Here is a 20,897-nt window from a genome sequence, read left to right as displayed (position 1 = left end):
TAGTCCACTAATTTCCCTGGTGGTTTTTTTCTAGTGATAGTTACTGTATTTAGTTTATCTCCCACTTTTTCTTGATTATTCAGTATTTTTGTAATGCCATTAATGTATTTTACCATGAAGACTTGTGCAAAATACTAATTCAACTCCTCTGCTATTTTCTAGTTCCCTTATTATTAGTTCTCCAGTCTAGTTCTCTCATTCTCTGTTTAATTTGACCCCTCTTTTCCTTGTTAAATATTTAAAGGAAGTCTCGTTGTTCAGTTCGTTATTTCTTGCCAGTTTACTCAAAGTTTATCTTCTTCCTCATTATTTTTTGACTTATTTTTGGTTGGATTTTAACATTTTCTCAGTCCTCTGGCTTACCACTAACTTTTACCACAATGTATGTTTTGGTTTTAAATCTGATGCTATCCTTCACTTCCTTGGTTAACCATGATTGGTTTATCCCATTCCCAGAATCCTTCTCCCTCTTTAGGATTAAACTTTGCTGTTGGTCATTCTTAAAAATCTGTCATTGTTCAGCAATCTATCATTTTTCTACTGAACTCCTTTTCCAGTCCATTTCAGCCACCAAGTTTGTGCTGGAGTTAGACGTAATACTTTTTAAATGCAGCAATAGTTTTGGAAATGAGCAACCCTCACAAGTATTAATGTCTCCCAATGGTGAGGTAATCCTCTGTGAATTGGCCATGTGACCTGCCTGGTGGAATGAGCCAAGATCCATAATTGACAACAGCAGCCAGGCTGAATTGAATAGAAAACTTAGGAAACAGGGAATAAATAGAGTGATGGTGCAGTGTGAGTTGAAAAAAAAATAGTCTGTGTTTCACTGTTTAATTTAGATAGTTGAATACTATAACAACTGGCAAAATTTCAGACAATTCAACCATCGCAATCTGATGTTAGTGGCTGTTTGGTTTGTTCCTTCATGAGATGATGTTGTCACTCGTCATTCTGTCTTGGAAATATATTGCTTTTTCTGCTCTGTTTCTGGATTAAAATCTTGGAATTCCTTCCTTAAAACAGTGTGGTGGGTCTGCCTACAGCACATGGATTGCAGTAGTTGAAGAAAGCAGCTCGTCACTGCCTTCTCAAGGACAACTAGGGGCAGTCAATATGGCCCAACCACCAATTTTAAAAAAAAATTCATTCATGGGATGAGGGCAACACTGGCTGGGCCAGTATTTGTTACTTATACCTAATTACCCAGAAGGCAGTTAAGAGTCAACCACATCCCTGTGGTTCTGGAATCACATATAGGCTAGACCAGGCAAGGATCCCTCCTTAAAGGACATGTCCATTTCCCATGAATGACTGTATATTTTTAAATAAAAGCTCCTCAAGCCTGTCCTGCCATTCTGAGATCGTGCACAAAGCTTTTCGCTGTGCCTTAGTACATGTGACAATAAGTTCAGTTCAATTCAATTCAATCTGTCCTGGGGCACAAGTTCTTTTTTGTGCCAGCGCCTCATAGCCCACTACTTCCTGATATTTCTAAAATCTGTCTATCTCTTCAAATACTTTCAGTGATTGCTTGTGTGGTTGGGTGATTGGTTTATGATGCAGAGTGATGCCAACATGAGTTCATCATTACCACAAAGGTCCCTCCTACTCAGCCTCACCTCTCTTCTGAGGCATGGTGACCCTCTGGTTAAGTCACCACCAGTTGTCTCTCTGTAATGAGAGATCAGCCTGTGGTCCTCTGGGATTGTGGCAGCTTTATCTTTTAAACTCCAATGTCGTGTAATTAATGGCCCAAAATTCAATTTTCCACCTTACTTTGTTTGTACCTCCGTGAGAACATTTTGTGTTTCAAAACCTGGAAGACCCAACCTTTGGATGATTCGTTCTTTGAATTAAACAGGTTGCATGCCAGCACCAATTCTCTTTGGCATATTTTCCTCTGCCATGTTCTCTAACTTTCATGATATTGATCCTGGCATTGAACTGGGCTATTACATGGATGGGAGGCTTTCTGATCTGAGCTGACTCCAGGCAAAGACCAGGGTTTCCAAGGACGGACCTATTTGCTGATAACAGTACCCTAGATGCAATTTCAAATCAGAATTCCAGTGAAGCTAACTGAAGTGAGTGACCAGCCTGCTCCAGGACACCCCTATATCGAGCTCAAAGTTACAGTCAGTGGATGAGTATCTGTCAGTAATGGTCAAGTTCACTTATCCAAGCAGCACAATTGTTTGAGTAATCTATGTTAATGAGAAAATGCATGCAGAACTGGCCACAAGAAGTGTAGCCTTTGCTAGACTTTGCCAAGGTGTGTCCATCTGCCTTCCATTACCAGAAGTTGAGAGAACAACAGACTTACCATGCTACTGGAAACCTGCACATTTTGGCCTGTCCACCCAGATAAAGCAGAAAATCACCTTCACTTGAGTGGTGTTTGGAAACTCCTGAGGTTCAGGTGGCAGAACAAAATACCAGACACTGAGATGCTAACCTGAGCCAGCATACGAAGCACCCCGACACGGGGTGAAGGCAGTGACGCTGGGCGGTGAGGGAGATGTCGTGGAACATGGCAGTTAACTTCCTTGCAGAGGAAAAGATCTGGTTCGATAAATACAAGTATGATGATGCCGAGACGCAATACTACATTAAACTGAACGGCCCAGTCTCCAACAAAGTACAGAATTCCCCAGCCAAGCAGGAGAATGGAGCGAGTAACATCCTTCGAGACATTGCCAGAGCCAGGGAGAATATCCAGAAGTCACTGGCCGGAATCCAATCCACTTGGGAGGCCAGTGATAATCCCAAAGAAACAATCCAGGATAACGTCGATCCCCCTTCAAGCCACAGTACTGTGCAATGTTCAGATATCGAGATGTGTGCCCGGGTCATCAGCCTAGAGAAGGAGAATCAGAGCTTGCACCAGGTGGTGGAAGACCTGCGGTTGGCAATGTCAAAGTTGGAAGCCCGTGTGTCCACGTTGGAGAAATCTTTGGTCAGGACACAGCCTGCAATCTGCCCACAAGCCCAACACAACAAGCCCAGCACAACGAAGCCCGAGGTTAAGAAGAATGAAGATGATGATCAAGATGACATTGATCTCTTTGGAAGCAGTGATGATGATGATGAAAAGGCAGAAAAGGATAGGGTCCGTGAGGAGCGCTTACGTCAGTACGCAGAGAAGAAATCCAAGAAACCTGCCGTCATTGCCAAGTCCTCCATCCTCCTGGATGTGAAACCATGGGACGACGAGACAGACATGGTGAAGCTGGAGGAGTGTGTGCGGACTGTCCAGATGGATGGCTTGGTGTGGGGAGCCTCCAAACTCGTCCCTGTCGGGTATGGCATCAAGAAGCTCCAGATCCAGTGTGTGGTGGAGGACGATAAGGTCGGCACGGATCTGCTGGAGGAAGAAATCACCAAGTTTGAGGATTACGTGCAAAGCGTTGATATTGCTGCTTTTAATAAGATCTAAAGACTGCTGAGTCTTTGCAAACTCACTGAAGAATAAAGGAGAATTGAGAAATAAAAAAAAAATTCACACCATATTTGGCTGGTGGTGAGAAGGGCTCTGCCTGTGAGATCCTTTATGCACGCCCGGACTCTCTGCCGCACCGCACGCTGCCCTCGAAGTGGCTGCGGGGAGGACGAGACTGTCACACACCTCCTTCTGGAATGTGCCTATGCAGAGGAAGTCTGGAGAGGAATGCAGTGGTGCTTGTCGAGGTTCGTCCCGAGCAGCGCCATGACGCGGGACTCCGTGCTCTACGGCCTGTTCCCCGGGACTCACACCGAGACCAACATTAACTGCGCCTGGAGGATCATCAACTCGGTGAAGGACGCTCTCTGGGCGGTCCGAAACCTGTTGATCTTCCAGCTGAAGGAGTTGACCCCGACCGAGTGTTGCAGACTGGCACATTCCAAGGTCCAAGACTACGTGTTGAGGGACGCGCTGAAGCTTGGGGCAGCTGCCGCCAAGGCGCGGTGGGGAAAGACCACCGTGTAAGATTGGCCTGCCTAAAGAAGAACAGGGGGCCCATGCGGACGTTTTTTTTTTGGGCTCTGCTGATGCCTCAGCCAAATATATGTACAAGATTGAAAAATGCACAGACCTGTATATGACAAGGATAAATTCGAATCTGTGTTTGTAAATGTGGACATATGTATGGCATGATCCAATGTACAGACCATCAAATCATTTTATGAATAAAGTATATTTTTGAAAGAAGAAAAAATTTAAAAAAAAATTCACACCATATTAGGATAGACACAATTGAGTTGAGCTCCTCATGCAGCCAAAATGCCTGATGCTTGCTTATCAAGACTAAACTGTTATGGAGAGCTCGAGTCCAGGCTGTGCTCATGTGCAGTCAAAGGGGAACATTATAAGTGCATTCTGAAGGCTTCAGTTAGGAGGTTTTGACATTGACTAATCATCCTGGGTGAAGTTCAGGAACCAATTGATGAGGCAAGCAGACAGAACTCTACACTAGCAATTTGTCCAAAATTCAGTTAGTGATATCCCATTATGTTTGCAACAGAACCTTCCAGGCACATATCAGCCATAGCTGTCACTTATTTAGTCAGCAGCACCCGACCAAGTACTGCAGGTAATGAACATAGCCATCTTTTCCTTGAAGGATGGGCAGGTTAAGTATATGAAGATATTCTCAAGGCTTACTTCAAGTCCAGGATTGCCACTTTAAGTGTTCTGTGTAAATAATGGATCTTGGACTGATATTAACCAACAATATTTACCAGAACCTGGGCAAACTTGTTGTAAAACAATTTTATTACTTGGCATACTCCATTTGTTGCACGGGCAGTGCCATGTGTACGTTATCCATACCACTCTGCTATGACTTTATCAGAGTACTTGGCTTTGGCACAATGTTGACATTGAGTTGTCTGATGAATTTCTTCATACTGACTTTTGAGAAAATCTGGAAATTCACACATACGTGATTATGTTGAGCTCTTCCAGATGTAGCTGGTTTACTGGGTAATTAATCAATTTTCATGAATTTTTCTGATTTATTTTAGTAAGTTAGGTCAGTGCGGCAAGCATTTAGGAAGGCAAGTACTTTGTAAGTCTTTATTGCATGGGGTTTGGGCTGTAAGCATAGTTAAGTTTTGCTACAATGTATAACTTTACCAAAGGAAGGATTTGCTTGAGTTGGTGGAGTTTCTGAGGGTTCATTGTACTGAAAGGAGAAAGAGATTACATCAGTATTAGCTAGATTTTGGAAGAACAAGAATTTCTCATTGAAACATAGAAAATTCTGAGGGTTCAAGAGGGAAGATGCTATTTCCATTATGTGGAGCGTGATCATGGTCTCTGGGTAAAGTCAGCCATTTGTGAACATCTGCAGTTTTGTACCCTAGAGGGCTGTCGAATATATTCATAGCTAAGTATATTCAAAACCAGGAAATACATCTTTGGGCAGTAAAGTAATCCAATGATTTGGGGAGAGTGCTTGAATGTGAAGTTGATGAGCCATGATTATGACTGAGTGACTGACAGAGCAGACTTGAGAAGCTGTATGGTCTGCTCCTACTTCATGTTCTTGTGTTCAGGTATCTTTTTTCAGCCAATCTTTCTGTAGGACTGACCAAAATCAAGCCAAGGAGGGTAATTGGGAACAATTAGGAACAACAGTATTGAAAAGTGACTGCCGATAAGTTGTGTGAATATGTAATTATAGTGATTGCAAAGAGATTAAGGAACACATTTAATAACATGCAAAGTTCATGTTGGAATGGGTGATTAGTGTTTTGGTAATGGAACATAGAAAGAGATATCTGAGAAATTAAATTGGCATTACAAGTGGAGGTTGTTTTTTTTTTTAAATGAAAGGTTTGCAGAGCAAGCTGCTCCAGATATACCTGCTTTGCTTGCTTGACATCATTTATATAAATGATTTGGATGTGAGCATAAGAGGTGTAGTTAGTATGTTTGCAAATGACATCAAAATTGGAGGTGTAGTGGACAACGAAGAAGGTTACCTAAGATTACAACATGATCTTGATCAGATGAGCCAGTGGGCTGAGAAAAGTGACAGATAGAGTTTAATTCAGATAAATGCGGGGTGCTACATTTTGGGAAAGCAAATCTTAGCAGGACGTATACACTTAATGGTAAGGTCCTGGGGAGTGTTGCTGAACAAAGAGACCTTGGATTGCAGGTTCATAGCTCCTTGAAAATGGAGTCACAGGTTGATAGGATAGTGAAGGTGGTGTTTGGTATGCTTTCCTTTATTGGTCAGAGTATTGAGTACAGGAGTTGGGAGGTCATGTTGCGGCTGTACAGGACATTGGTTAGGCGACGTTGGAATATTGCGTGCAATCCTGGCCTCCTTCCTATCGGAAGGATGTTGTGAAGCTTGAAAGGGTTCAGAAAAGATTTATAAGGATGTTACCATGGTTGAGCTGTAAGGAGAGGCTGAACAGGCTGCGGCTGTGTCTCTGGAGTGTTGGAGGCTGAGGGGTGACCTTAGAGGTTTATAAAATCACAAGGAGCATGGATAGGATAAATAGACAAAGTCTCTGGGGTGGGGGAGTCCATAACTAGTGGGCATAGGTTTATGGTGGGAGGGGAAAAATACCAAAGGGGCAGCTTTTTCACGCAGAGAGTGGTATGTGCACGAAATGAGCTGCCAGAAGAAGTGGTGGAGGCTGGTACAATTGCAACATTTAAAAGACATCTGGATGTGTATATGAATAGGAAGGATTTGGAGGGATATGGGCTGGGTGCTGGTGGGTGGTACTAGATTGGGTTGGGATATCTGTTCAGCATGGATGAGTTGGACCGAGGGGTCTGTTTCCATGCGGTACATCTCTGTAACTCTGACTTTATGAGAATGACTGCAGAAAGCTGCAGTGCATAAGGATTTGGGAGTCTCTGTGCATGAATCATAAAAAGGCTAGCATCCAACTTCAGCAGGTAATAGAGAAGGCAAATAGAATATTGCCTTTTATTTCAAAGGGCGTGGAATATAGAAATAGGGAAGTTTTGCTAAAGTGATACAAGGCACTTATTAGACCACAACTAGAATGCTGAGAACACTTTTGGTTCTCTTCAGTAAGGGAAGATACACTGGCATTGGAAACAGTCCAGAGAAGGTTCATTAGATTGATCCTACATATGGAAGGATGTTCTTATGAGGTGAGGTTGAGTAGGTTGGGCTTGTACTCATTGGAGTTTAGACAAATCAGAGCTGACCTTATTGAATGTACAAGATTCTCGCTAGATCGGATAGATGTTGAGAGCTTGTTTACCCTTGTAAGAGAGTCTAGGATCAGACGGCATAATCTCAGAAAAAATGGTTGTCTATTTAAAACAGAGATGAAGATGAATTTCATCTGAGGGTGGGACTTGAGCATAGAGCCTGGATCATTATATGCAAAACTGAGATAGACAGATTTTGTTTATCAGTAAGGGAATCAAGGATTATGCTGGGAAGGCAGGAAAATGCAGTTGAAGATTAGCAGAATAGCTATGATTTTTGATGAATGGCAGTGCTCACTTAATGGGCTGCTCCTACATCTTGCGGTCTAAAACATCAAGTCTAAACATTAGAGTAATTTCTTACAGGTCGGGGGAGGCTTCAGCTTGTGTTAACAGTATCTTCTTTACTGAAGGTTATCATTAAAGTGCATGTTCAAATGTACTATGCTTAGTTTTCATGCAGAAATAAGTTAATAATTAAAATACATTTGCTAAATGCTATCAAGGAATGTTTGTGTTCCCACTTCAATTTTACAGCTACTTCTTCAGAGGAAATGATGAAGAAGTGTGTTGCGTGGGTGGCAGAAAGGCCATTGAGTTTTGCTGTACCATTTGCAGACATGAAGCCTGTCATTTATTTGGATTCATTTCTGCCCCGCATCACTGAACTTGCACTTTCTGCCAGTGACCGACAGACAAAGGTGAGACAACATACTCTGTACTTTTTATACCTGATAAGATGCAATATTCTTCTTGGAAAAGAAAACCATAATGTGTTACAGTGCATTCTGCTGCCATTGTACTGTTCCTGTAATGTATCCGCTACGTGAAGAACTTAGCATTTTTTTCAATAGTTGCCATGTTATGTCAACCCAAAATGATTTACATTCTGTTCTACCAATGCTTAAGATTATAACATACTTCATTTGTACCATATTCACAGCACAGTTAGTTTATTTTACTTTCTGTTTATAAAATTCTTCCTAACTTTATAGACTGGGTTAGCTTATTTTTAAATTCATTACTTTAAAATGAGAATTTGAGCATGTGGAACTGTGTAGTCTTGGATAAGAAATTGTTATGACGCCACTCAGAACTACTGGTCTCTTTGTTTTCTGTTTTTGTGAAACTGCAATTTGAATACATTTCTTCATAGTTTTATGGTGTAAAACTTACTCATTAGTGTTAAATCTTATCAGGTTGCAGCTTGTGAACTGCTGCATAGTGTCGTGGCATATATACTAGGAAAAGGATCCCAGATCGCTGAGGGTCAGCAAGAGACAATGTACAAGCTGAACAGACATTTATATCCAGTCTTGCTGCGTCTCGGTTGTGATGTGGATAAGGTAAGAAAGCATTTGGCATATATGTCGGAAGAATTTGATAATTTAAGCAAGCTAATAAGTAATTATCATTTCATCTGTAGTTGATAAAATCTATATATACATTTAAGTATGAAAAATATTGCACAATCTCTACAAGTGTAACATAGTTTCTGTCATGTATTTTCTAGTGTCTCAGTTAAAGTGACATATTCATTATTGTTATTTCTGAGTCCGCCTCATTTGTGCTTTTAGGATCAGATACAAACAGCTTCCTAAGGTCTGTTATAAAAAAAATGCATAAGCCTTTTCTCGAACATAAGCCCTGCTGCATCTCTCTACTTCTCTCTACTCCTCCCTTTCTCCAGCTGTCTTTATTGTTTAAAATGCTTCATACATGAACATCATTTTTAAATATAGTGTCTGCATAATGCTTTTCAAACAATTATTGTAGTATTCTCAGCCTAACACTGTGAAGCCACTATTCTGAAAGAAGTCTTTTGGCACACTGGCCTTTATCGGTCAGGGCACTGAGTACAGAAGTTGAGAAGTTGGTGAGGCCACAATTGGAGTATTGTGTTCCATTTTGGTCACCTTGTTCTAGGGAGGATGTTGTTAAACTGGAAAGAATGCAGAAGAAATTTATGAGGATGCTGCTAGGACTCAATGGTTGGAGTTATAGGCTGAGGTTGAACAAGCTAGGACTTTTTTCTTTAGAGCATTGGAGACTGAGGGGCCTTATGAGAGGCATGGATAGGGTGAATGCACTCAGTCTTTTTCCAAGGTTGCAGAATCGAAGACAAGAGGGCATCAGTTTAAGGTTAGAGGGGAAAGAATAAAAGGAAATCTGAGGGGCAATGTTTTTACATGTTGGTGAAAGTAAATCTTGTGCCGAATCGTTTAAAACAAAATAGTCAGGAGACGAGACCTTGAGCAATTAACTAGCTTTAGCATGACCACGGGGAATACATCTTCGTTCAGGACAAAGTCCAACGTATTCCAACTTTCTTCCTACCTTAATCTTGAGCTTTTGATTATTCCTTGCTTGTCAGTGTAATGAGACATTCACATTCTGTCACAGTCAAAGTTAGGTAGTTTAGCCACATAAATCTTGGCTGTGACACATAGCTACAAAAGTGGGCAAAAGCTAAATATTTCTCAGTCATTCCATTTGCAATTCTAACAATATTTTCAAGGCAAGTTGTTTGTGCATTAGTCCACAACCCAGGGGAAATACAGCACAGTCGTTAATAGTTGTCCAGTGTGTCCCACATGCCAAATTCATTAAAGTCTGGACATCCTGAAGCAAGCAACCATACTTAATGCAGATTTGTACTCGCCAATTAAAAATAACGTTGGGCACGTGAATGGATCGGGGCATCTTGAAGCATGCCACACAGACCTCAGAGTGGATCTGTCATGGAGAAAATGTAGAGAATCACCAGGAGACGCGGAGAGTTCTTCAAGAAGAAGGTCTTTTATTTGCAAACAAAACACCGTGATAGTCAGAAAGCAGATTCTTGAATACCCACCAACCTCCGGGTCCGTGGTTCTTTATATCTTTTTTTATAATGTTTTTATTAGCTTATCAGCATGTCCACTATGTTAATCAAAATTACCTCACTCCAGCTATACAATAAACCGGTGATGTTAGTACCCATTATCTCTTTATTTGCGCCACTATAGTTTTTCCTGCAGTCTACTTAATGTTATTCTAATGTCACGATTAGATATTTAGTGTCAGCTTTGCAACAATAGTCGTTCATCCCAGACCCTACTTAATGATTCTAATGCCATGATTAGATATTTTACTGTCGAGGGTCTCAAACAGGCTGACTCCACTATCTATTAATTAAATATTTAATGTCATGTCCCAAACATTTGTTATTACAACCTATTCCAAGCCTGCCATGATAATATTTCGCAGGCGAGGCTGACTTTACTAACTGTGTTACCTCATCCCGCCATAGTGACCTTTCAGCCCCAACCTCTGCTAATTGGTGTAAGAGCATTCCACTATTCTTATCCCATCCTGCCACAGTGACGCTTTGACTCATGTAGCATTCCACAGACCCCTTGCAACAGATTGCCAATGATCTTCATGCTTTAACCCTTCCCATGCTTTCATGCTCTTTATTTTCCATAGGTCCAGGGCTTATCAAAACAGAATTCCTCAGCCAGGGCTCAGACAGCACTGTGGCTAGCAGGCTAAAATCTTACTGCAAAAATTGCTTTGTGACAAAATGGCTTCTGCACAGTTTTGTGTCAATTTTGGTAACAACATTTAAAAGGCATTGGATAAATACATGAATAGGAAAGGATTAGTAGGGTATTGGCCAAGTGCAGGGAAATGGCGTTGGCATGGACGGACACCGTGGTTGACATAGGTCAGTTTGGGCCAAAGAACCTGTCTCTGTGCTGTAGGACTCTATGCTCCAATGACTATTTCAGTCCATGACATTCCATTTGCACTTCCCAGACTATTGTGTCTCTCACTAAACCCAGATCCAGTGCTAACAGGTTCAAGCACCTTTTTGTAGTCTGATTGCAACAAGTTTATCAATACCTTTATGATTGAACTGGGAGGAGTGCACTAGCTTTCTCTTGCTCACTACTCCACAGTTTTTAACATAAATTAATGTTATATCAGTAAAGATCATTGACAAAGCAGCCTAGCCATCTTCAGATGCTCGTAGTATTCACAGTCCTAAGTGCCAGGCAATGACCATTTCCATCGAGGGAGAATAAAACTATCATCACTTGACATTCAATGGAGTTACCATGACTGAATCCTCCAGTATCAACATCCTTGGGTTACTCAGGACTAGAAATTGAACTGGACTACCAATATAAATACAGTGGCTTCAAGAACACGTCAGATGTTACGAATCCTGCAGTGAGTAACTCACCTCCTGACTCCAAAAAGCCTGTTCGTTATCTACAAGGCACAATTAAGGAATATGATGAAATATTGTCCCTTGTCTGGATGAGTGCAATTCCAACAACACCCAAGAAGCTTCACACCACCCTAGGCAAAGCAGCCCATTTGATTGGCCGAGCACATCCTTAAACATCCATTTCCTACCCTATCGACACTCAGTAGCAGCAGGATATGCTGTAGAAATTTACCAGGACTCCTTAAAACCCTTCCAAACCCACAACAACTTCGATCTAGAAGGACAAGGGCAGAAGACACAGAGAATACCACCACCTGCATGTTCCACTTCAAGCCATTTGTCATCCTATCCTATAAAAGGTTCCTTTAATGTCCCTGAGTCAAAATTCTGGGACACCCTAATACCATTGTGGGTCTGCTTACAACACATGGACTGCAATGGGTCAAGAAGGAAGCTCACCACCACTTCTCAAGGTCAACTAAAGATTGCAATGAATGTCGGCCCAGTCAGCAACCCTTCATCCTGTGATTGATGTAAAAGAAAGCCCTTTTAGTGTCTCCTTATGACATCCTTTCTGACGTCAGGAAATTCAACAACCATATCTTTGGTCCCATCCAAGTCACTTATATAAATTATAAAAGTTGAGGACAGGAGCTGGTTCCCATGGCATATTACTTGTTGCGTCCAGCCAGCTAAAAAAAGACCGATTTGTGCTTCTGTTCTGTTTCCTATTAGCTAGCCAATTTTCTGCTCATGCTGTTAAAATCCACTGAGGTAACACACTATAAGTCAAGTTGTATTATTTCTGTAGTCTCATCATATATTTGGGCGTCGGTTAGCTCCGCAGTGGCTGTAGTTAGCACGAAGGTCCTCCTTACTCAACCTCGCCTCTCGCTTAAAGCGTGGTGACCCTAAGGTGAAATGGATCTTTCTATCTTCCCCCCCCCCCCCACCCCCCTTTCTCTCTCTCTTTCTTTCTCCCTTTCTTTCTCCCTTTCTTTCTTTCTCTCTCGCAAGCGCACGCACATTAAACTGTGGAGTGAATTTGTAGGTACAATCTCCTTTGTTCAGAAAGCACACAATTTCACTCAATGTGGCATTTTATAAACTCCTACTTTGGAAATAAAAGACACAGGCGGATTCCAAGCAAAACCGCATGCCTAAAATTCATGTCTGGCCAGAGTTCAGAGGTGTTGCCTCCTTTAAATTGATAACACCTTAAAGTTATCTTGGAGCAGTGGCTTGAAAGAAATTCTGGGATTTGCATATTAATCAATTGAAATCTGCGCCTCGATTGTGACTTGTTAAAAGATTTAAGAGCCATCTTAGGTGTGTTCAATTTATTTGCATGAGTTATATGACCCTTTGATCTTTTCTTAAATTCTGCGTCTGTCTTCCTGTCTCATTAACACCTGATGAAGGAGCAGTGTTCCGAAGGCTAGTGTTTTCAAATAAACCTGTTGGACTATAATCTGGTGTCGTGTGATTTTTGACCTTGTCCAACCTAGTCCAACATGGCACCTCCATGTCACATCTTCCGTAGGACAGAGGTTAAACCAACTGGCCAGTAGTTTCCTGCTATCTTTCTTTCTCTCTTTTTGAATAAAGACTTAGATTCACTAATTTCCAATCTTAGAGCCTTCCCCGAGTCCAGGAATATTGAAAATGTAAAACCAAAGCATCAACTATCTCATTAGCCAGCTCTTTTCAGACCGTAGAATTAAATTCATCAGTACTTGTCAGTCTGCAGTTTCCATTGGTTGCTCAATCACACTCAACTGATGATTGTAATCTTCTTGAGTTCCTCCTTTTTTTCCATTTCTTGATTTACAACTATTTCTGCAATACCAAATAAACTTTCTGCAGTGAAAGCACCACAATATACCTATTCATCTGCTATGTCTATATTTTTCATTATTAATTCTTCAGACTTGCTTTGTATAGGATCATTGCTCATTCTATAAATCCTTTTATAAAAAAATAACTGTAGAAATGTTAACACTGTTTTAATGCATATAGCTAGCTTTCTTTCATACTCCAATGTTTTTAGCTTTCAATGTATTTCAGTCATTTTTTAAAAATTCCATCCAGTCTTTTGACCTGCCATCCATTTTTTGTGCAATTATAGTTTGAATTTGATATGTCTTTAGCATTTTAGTTCACTAAAGTGATGGTGGGCTCTCTGGTTTGAATTTTTCTTTCTCATTGGGATGTATGTATTTTGTGTATTTGGAGTTACTCATCTGATATTATGATTGTTACTGACTAGCATCTTCACTATGTGATTATTAATTAAGCCTATTTATTGCACAATATCAGGTCAAATTAGCCTTCTCTGCAGTTGGCCATACTGTTGTAAGTTAAAAATCACACAACAACAGGTTATCGTCCAACAGGTTTATTTGGAAGTATAAGCTTTGGAGTGTTGCTACTTTCTCAGGTAGCGAGTGGGGCAGGATCATTGGACACTGGATTTATAGTAAAGGATCAACGTGTCATACAACTAATGCGATGTATTGGACAAACCTCGATTGCTATTGAGTCTTTAATCATTTAAGATAGTTTGCAGGTTTCGAGTAATTAATATGCAAATCCCAGAACTTGTTTCAAGTCACATTTTTAAGGTTTTTTTAAAAAAGAGTGACATCTCAGCTCAGACAATGTATTAAAGGTGTGAGGTTAGAGTCTGTCTGTACTCCAACCTTGAGTCAGACCTGTTCTATTTCCAAAGTAGGAATTTATAAAATATCACATGGACTGACTGCCTACAGATTGTGTGCTTTTTGAACAAAATAGAATGCATCTGCAAGTAGAAATATGCAAATGCAAATTCACTTCACAGACTTATGTGTATGTGTGCGGGCAGATGAGGGAGAGGGAGTATATGCCAGTGAGAGGGGGTGCGCGTGCTGAGCAGAGGCTGATAGCCACGTTCGGTACCCATGGCCTCAACTGGGATCTTGGGTTCATGTCACACTGCAGGTGACCCCACTACACTAAACCCACATATAGACGATCTCTCACACACACTCACGCAGACCCAGTCTTATACACACGCTCCCTCTCAGACACACACATTCCCCACACCCTCTCACAGGCAGATACTCTGCCACCCTCACGTGCGCTTACACTCTCTCCCTCCCTCCTACAAATGCACGCACACACATGCATAGAAGTCTATGGGGTGAATTTGTATTTGCAGATACATTCTATTTTATTCAGAAAGCACGCAATCTGTAGGCAGTCAGTACGTGCAATATTTTATAAATTCCTACTTTGGAAGTAGCACCAGTCTGACTCAAGGTTGGAGTACAGACAGACTCTAACCTTGCATCTTTAATACCTTGTCTGAGCTGAGATGTCACCTTTTTTTTATAACACCTTTAAGTTATCTCAGGAATGTGACTTAAAACAGGTTCTGGGGGATGGAGAGGGATAAGGAGAAAAGTGGGCTTACAAAGCAAAAAGATATGGCAGCGTTGCAGGGCAGTTATTTGGAAAAAATATACCCAGATTGGAAAGGAAGGGACAGTGTACAAACATTGAAAAACAATAGCAAATGACGAAAGTGTGGTAAAAAGGCAATTTTAATGGCTCTTTATTTGAATGCACTTCCTATTCAGATCATAATGAATAGACAAATAGTGGTTAATAGATATGATCTTGCAGCCATTTCAGAAAAAAACATTCAAAAGAACCCAAAACAGAAAATGAAAAATTGAGTGGTATGTGACTTTCTGAAAAGACATGTAGGAAGGAAAGGTTGCTTGATAGCTTTGTTAATACATGGAATAAGAATGATATCAGCACATGACCTCGGATTGGGCAATGTAGAATCCATATGGGCTGTGGTTAGGGGGGGGTGCCCTTTTGTGGTGCAATGGCACTGTTGCTACCCCTGGGCTGGGAGGCCCAGGTTCATGTGCCACCTGCTCCAGAGGTGTGTAATAACATCTCTGAACAGATTGATTAGAAAACCAGGTTAATAATAAAAAAGAAATAACAAGGGGAAGAAAACAGAGAATAAATCAGGAGGTAATGAAGCCATTTAAAAGAGGCAGTACATTAATTATGAGAAACATTAATCTTCTTGTAGATTGGGAAAATCAAATTGACAAAGGTACCAATGAAGAATAATTCATTGAGTGCATCTGGGACAATTTCCTTGTGAACCCAGTCAGGGATCAGACTATTTTGCAGCACATTAATACCTTACAAACTTTGCCTGTAGAATTAAATCTCACTTTATATCAAAAATAAAAAAATAAACTGGTACTGACCACCCACTCTATTATGATCATTAATTAATGTTTTAAAGATTAACCCTACTGAAATTCCCAATAAGAGTGAAGCAAAAAATAGCCACCAGCCTGTCACTTATCCCTGGTCTCCTCTGATGTCAATCTTCAATTTCACTTTCCAGTTGGACTTTCTCCTCCAATCTGTGTGCTGTGTGCCTTTCTGCTGGTGGTTCCTGCTGTCTGTTCAAACTCTCTCTCCCCATTTGTCTCTGCTGATTTGACATGGTGATCCCCATTCTCTAGTGCATCTCTACTGCTGTCGATTCCCACTCTGTTTAAAATGCTTTGTCCCGATGTGTTCTGCTGTCTAGATTTGCTTATGGTAATTCATTTTTATTAATAAGCTGGAGAGAAACGATGATGCAACATAAACAGATTCTGCAGAGAATAGTGATCATTTTCCTTTTATGTTTTCTATTCAGTATTAAGCATGCACTGAGTAATTGACGTTAATTATATAGTGCAATTCAATCTTGGACTGATTTAGGTTTCTATAGTGGTAAAAGCTGAACCTTTTTGTTGCATTTCACTTTTATATAGGTAACCAACCAGTTGTTTGAACCACTTGTTATGCAGCTTATCCATTGGTTCACTAACAACAGGAAATTTGAAAGTCGGGATACAGTAGCGCTACTTGAAGCTATTCTGGTAATAATTGTTCACTTATGTTCTTAGTAATTGAACACTCAAAACAATCTTTGATTCCCTGTAAACAGAGTGACTATAAACAACTGTTTTGATACAAGTAGGACTGAAGTTTATTTGCTTATTAAAGTAAGGAGACTAACATCTTTGTAAATAGCTAAGTTCAAGGAAGTTACATAATCATAAGATAAAGAAGCAGAGTTAGGCTATTCAACCCATCTACTCTACTATTCGATCACGACTGATCTGTTTCGTAAGTCTATTCTTCTGCTTTCTCCCCGTATTCCTCGAACCCCTTACTCATCAAGAACCTGTCTATCTCTATTTTAAATACACTCAGTCATTTGGCCTCCACACCCCTTTGAGGCAATGCGTTCCACAGATTCACCACTCTGATGCTATGCCTTGGGTGCTATGCTCTCCTACTAATGGAACCATCTTCTCTGTATGCACTCTATCCAGGCCTCTAAGTATTCTGTAAACTTCAATTAGATTCACCCTTATTCTTCTAGACTTCATGGAGTACAGGTCTAGAGTCCTCAACCCATCCTCATATCATTAAGTCTTCATTCCCAGGATCATTCTTGTAAACTCCTCTGGACTCCTTCGAATATCAGCATATTCATCCTTAGATAAAGGGCCCAACATAGCTCACAGTATTCCAAATACGATTTGACGAGAGCCTTGTACAACCTTGTTTCTGCTCTTGTATTCTAGCCCTCTTGAAATGAATGCTAACATTGCATTTACCTTCCCAACTGCCAAATGAGCCTGTGTGTTAACTGTAAGATAATCCTAAACTCAGACTCCTAAGTGCATTTGTGTTTCAGATTTCCAAAGCTATTCTCTGTTCAGAAAATTGCCCACACCTGTATTCTTCCTATCAAAGTGTATAACCTCATACTTTCCCCAGTTATATTTATTTGCCACTTCTTTGCCCACTCTCTTAGCTTCTTCACTTCCTCAACACCACCTGTCCCTATACCAATCTTTGTGTCATCTGCAAACATGCCCTCAATTCATAGAATCACAGAATCCCTATAATGTGGAAGCAGGTCATTCAGCCCACTGAGTCCATAACAACCCTCTGAAGAGCATCCCACCCAGACCCACTCCCCTATCCTATCCCTGCATTTCCCATGGCTAATCCACCCAGCCTGCACATCTTTGGACTGTGGAAGGAAACCAGAGCACCTTGAGGAAACTCGAGCAGATATGGGGTGAATGTGCAAACTCCATACATACAGACACCCAAGGGTGGAATCGAACCCAGGTCCCTGCCGCTGTGAAACAGCAGTGCTAACCACTGAGTCACTGTGCCAACCTTCATCCAGTTCCTTCGTCCAGATCATTAATGTATAACGTGAATAGTTGTGGTCCCAATAGAGACCCCTGTGGAACTCCACTAGTCACTGACTCCTAGCCTGAAAGAAACCCTTTATCCCCACTCTGCCTTCTGTATTCCTCTATCAATGCCAACAATATCTTGCATCACACACGGTGAACTATTTAGCAGCCTGCTTTGCAACAGCTTGTTAAAGGACTTCTGGAAATCCAAATAGATCACATCCCCTGGCTCTCCTTTGTCTAACCTGCTTGAAATGAATGAGGCAACTTAGTTATATAAGATAAATAAATGCTTAAAATTCTCAACATTCATTTTAAGTTCCTTAGAGGCTTTCTGTATTTAACATGTCCCAGTTATTTCTAAGAGCTGAATGGATATCAAAATAAATATTCAAATTAATTTAATGTCTTTTTAAGATTATGGCAAATAGTGATTGTCTTATTAACATGTCCATGTATGTTCAGCTACTGAATGGCCATGTATATCCAGAAGAACAGCAAAGGGAATTGAGAAATGAACAATCCTTCAAAAATGTTTCTAGCCATTGCAAAGATCTAGTTACCAGAAAATATCTTAAAGCTAATGAATTTCAGAAACATCACTGATCTTACAAAACATCAATACAAGTTGATGAGCATATCACTTCCTGATTGGTGATATGTGAATTCCATTCACTCGACAGTGCTTGTTCCTGATACAGATTGCAATCTAGCCAGTGCTGATTTTGTTCTGAAAACTCAAGACAAATATTTAATTTTATTAGGATGGCATTGTGGATCCAGTGGACAGTACTCTGAGGGACTTCTGTGGAAACTGTGTTCGAGAGTTCCTTAAGTGGTCCATAAAACAGACAACTCCAGAGCAGCAGCAGAAGAGTCCAGTAAATACCAAATCCCTTTTCAAGAGATTGTATAGTCTTGCTCTTCATCCCAATACTTTCAAACGTCTTGGGGCAGCCCTTGCCTTTAACAGCTTATATAGAGAATTCAGGTTGGTTGCTTTGGGACTAAACATTTTCACATCGATAGCTGAACCAAAATTAGATCCTCAGCGATACATTTCACCTCACAGCAGAATTGAACAATTTGTGTAATGCAGCAGCATACTTTTGAGTGCTCCGTGATTTGCTGTTCTATTCTTTTTAATTGTAGAGTTATTCACTATTTCATTATTGAATAAAAAAGATTAAGAAATTGTTGATTATTTAACTTGCAAACTTGAAGTGTGAAACATCCTCCCTGCATCTCGTCTTTCCAGCCTATTAGAATGCTTTCAGTTTAAATTTAGGAGGGCTAGCTACAAAGGAAACAATGGCACAATGATATTAATCAGGAGTTCTGACCGTGGGTGACATCAGTCTCCATTTACAGTAAGCAAATTTGTGTGGAGTATGGGGTATGAGTTCCTGGAGATGGATTTTTGGAGGAGTATGCTGAGGAACTGACCAGAGAAAAGCTATTTTAGATTGATTGTTTTATTATCACGTGTATCAAGGTACAGTGAAAAACTTTATTTATGTGCAGTACAAGCAGATCATAGTATCAAGGATGTACAGATCAAAGAGATTTAGACAGAGATGAACAGGTTACATTGCACAGTGTTCGCATTAGGCAAGATCAGCATTATTTGAGGCTACAGAGTTCATTCATCAGTTTAATAACGGACAGGAAGAAGCTGTTCCCGAACCTGCTGGTGCATGGGTTCGGGATTCTCTATCTTCTGCCTGAGAGAAGAGGTCATTTCTGGGGTGCAATGGGTATTTGATGATGATGACAGTCTTTCTGCAGTAGCGAACCATGTGTTGGAATCCATGGATGGAAAGTTGGCTTCCATGATGGTTTTGGGCTGTGCACACCACCACCTGTCGTTTCTTCTGGTCCTGGGTAGAGCAGTTCCCATACCAGGCTGTTACGCACTGGGACAGTGTGCTGTCAGTAGTGCCTCTGTAAAAGTCAGTGAGGGTCTTTATGGACATGCCAAATTTCCTGGGCTGCCTAAGGAAGAAGATTTGTTGTCATGTAACAAAAAAAACTAATTAATAATCTTGTTGAGGAAGAACCTTTAGGGGTCATAATGTGATAAAATTCTACATTTTGTTTAAAAATGAGATAGTTCAATCTGAAGTCAGAATGTTAAATTTAAACAAAGAAAATTATGAAGATATGCAGGATGAATTGACTGAGGTGGATTTGGGAAAATACCTGATGGTTGTAAAGGTAAAGTCACGTAGTTCTATTTGATCAGACCATCATTCTCTTGTTAGAGAGAGACACAGCTGGTTATAATTTAATCTGAGGGTCACCATGCCGCAGGTGAGGCTGATGAGGAGAGTCCTTCTTGATAACCTCAGCCAGTATACGAATTGACCCCACGTAATTGGCAATAATCTGCAAACCAGCTAACTGAATTAACATGTATTCCAGTACATGATACAGAGGCAATGAATAAGCTTTAAAGAACTATTGCATTATTATAGTTACTGTAAACTAAGGAAGTTAATTATTTTATAAGATTAAAAGAAACTACCTATACAATTACCAGATATGATAATCGACCTGAGGACTGGGAGGGTTTTAGAATATGGCAAAGGAGGATGAAGAAACTGATAAAGGAAAGGAGAATCAAATATGAATGTAAACAAGCAAAAAAATGCAACACATTGTAAAAGCTCCTATGGAAACATAAGTATGAAATATTTGGCTCTGGAAAATATGGGTCCATTACAAGTAAAATCAGGAACATTTATGATAGGGAACAGAGAACTGGCAAAGAATATAAATGATTACTTTGTCTCTCTTTTTTACTAAGGAAGATATAAGAATTTTTCAGAATTAGAGATCCAAGGGATTAGAGGAGCTGAAGGAATTTAGTAGTAGTAAGAAGGTTATGCTGCAGAAATTAATGGGAATAAAAGTCAATAAGTTTCCAAGATGTGATATTATTGAAAGAGATAGCTATTGAGATCGTGGATTCATTGATGATCAACTTCCAAAATACTTTAAATTCTGGATTGGTTCCTCCAGATTAGAAAGCAGCAAATGTCACTTATTTAAGGAGAGAGAAAAAAGAAAATACAGATCTGTTAGCTGTACATCAATCGTAAAGAAATTTCTGCAATCTGTTATAAAGAATATAATAAATGAATGCTTACATAATAATAATCTGATTGTGCACAGTATGGATTTGTGAATT

General features: G+C 40.3%; 2 protein-coding genes across 5 annotated transcripts in view; both read left to right on the top strand.

The window, feature by feature from the left end:
- The window catches only part of prkdc (protein kinase, DNA-activated, catalytic subunit), a 255,219-nt gene that overhangs the window by 54,862 nt on the left and 179,460 nt on the right, over positions 1–20,897 (top strand). For all 4 annotated transcript variants that reach the window (XM_072570496.1, XM_072570494.1, XM_072570493.1 and 1 more), the window contains exons 24-27: positions 7,730–7,893; positions 8,392–8,538; positions 16,253–16,360; positions 18,469–18,695. In XM_072570496.1, coding sequence (XP_072426597.1) covers positions 7,730–7,893; positions 8,392–8,538; positions 16,253–16,360; positions 18,469–18,695 — 646 coding nt within the window. The remainder of the gene's footprint in view (positions 1–7,729; positions 7,894–8,391; positions 8,539–16,252; positions 16,361–18,468; positions 18,696–20,897) is intronic.
- Positions 2,487–3,495, top strand: LOC140477134 (elongation factor 1-delta-like). The gene has a single exon (XM_072570491.1). The coding sequence runs from the start codon at positions 2,522–2,524 to the stop codon at positions 3,437–3,439; it is 918 nt and encodes a 305-aa protein (XP_072426592.1). The 5' UTR covers positions 2,487–2,521; the 3' UTR covers positions 3,440–3,495.

Source organism: Chiloscyllium punctatum, chromosome 5, assembly GCF_047496795.1.
Source record: "Chiloscyllium punctatum isolate Juve2018m chromosome 5, sChiPun1.3, whole genome shotgun sequence".
Taxonomy (NCBI): Eukaryota; Metazoa; Chordata; class Chondrichthyes; order Orectolobiformes; family Hemiscylliidae; genus Chiloscyllium; species Chiloscyllium punctatum.
Note: the sequence above shows the minus strand (reverse complement) of the source record. Positions and strands in the feature narration are given on the sequence as shown.

Coding starts and splice junctions, on each gene's coding strand:
- LOC140477134 (XM_072570491.1), top strand. CDS start 2,522: ATGTCGTGGAACATGGCAGTTAACTTCCTTGCAGAGGAAAAGATCTGG.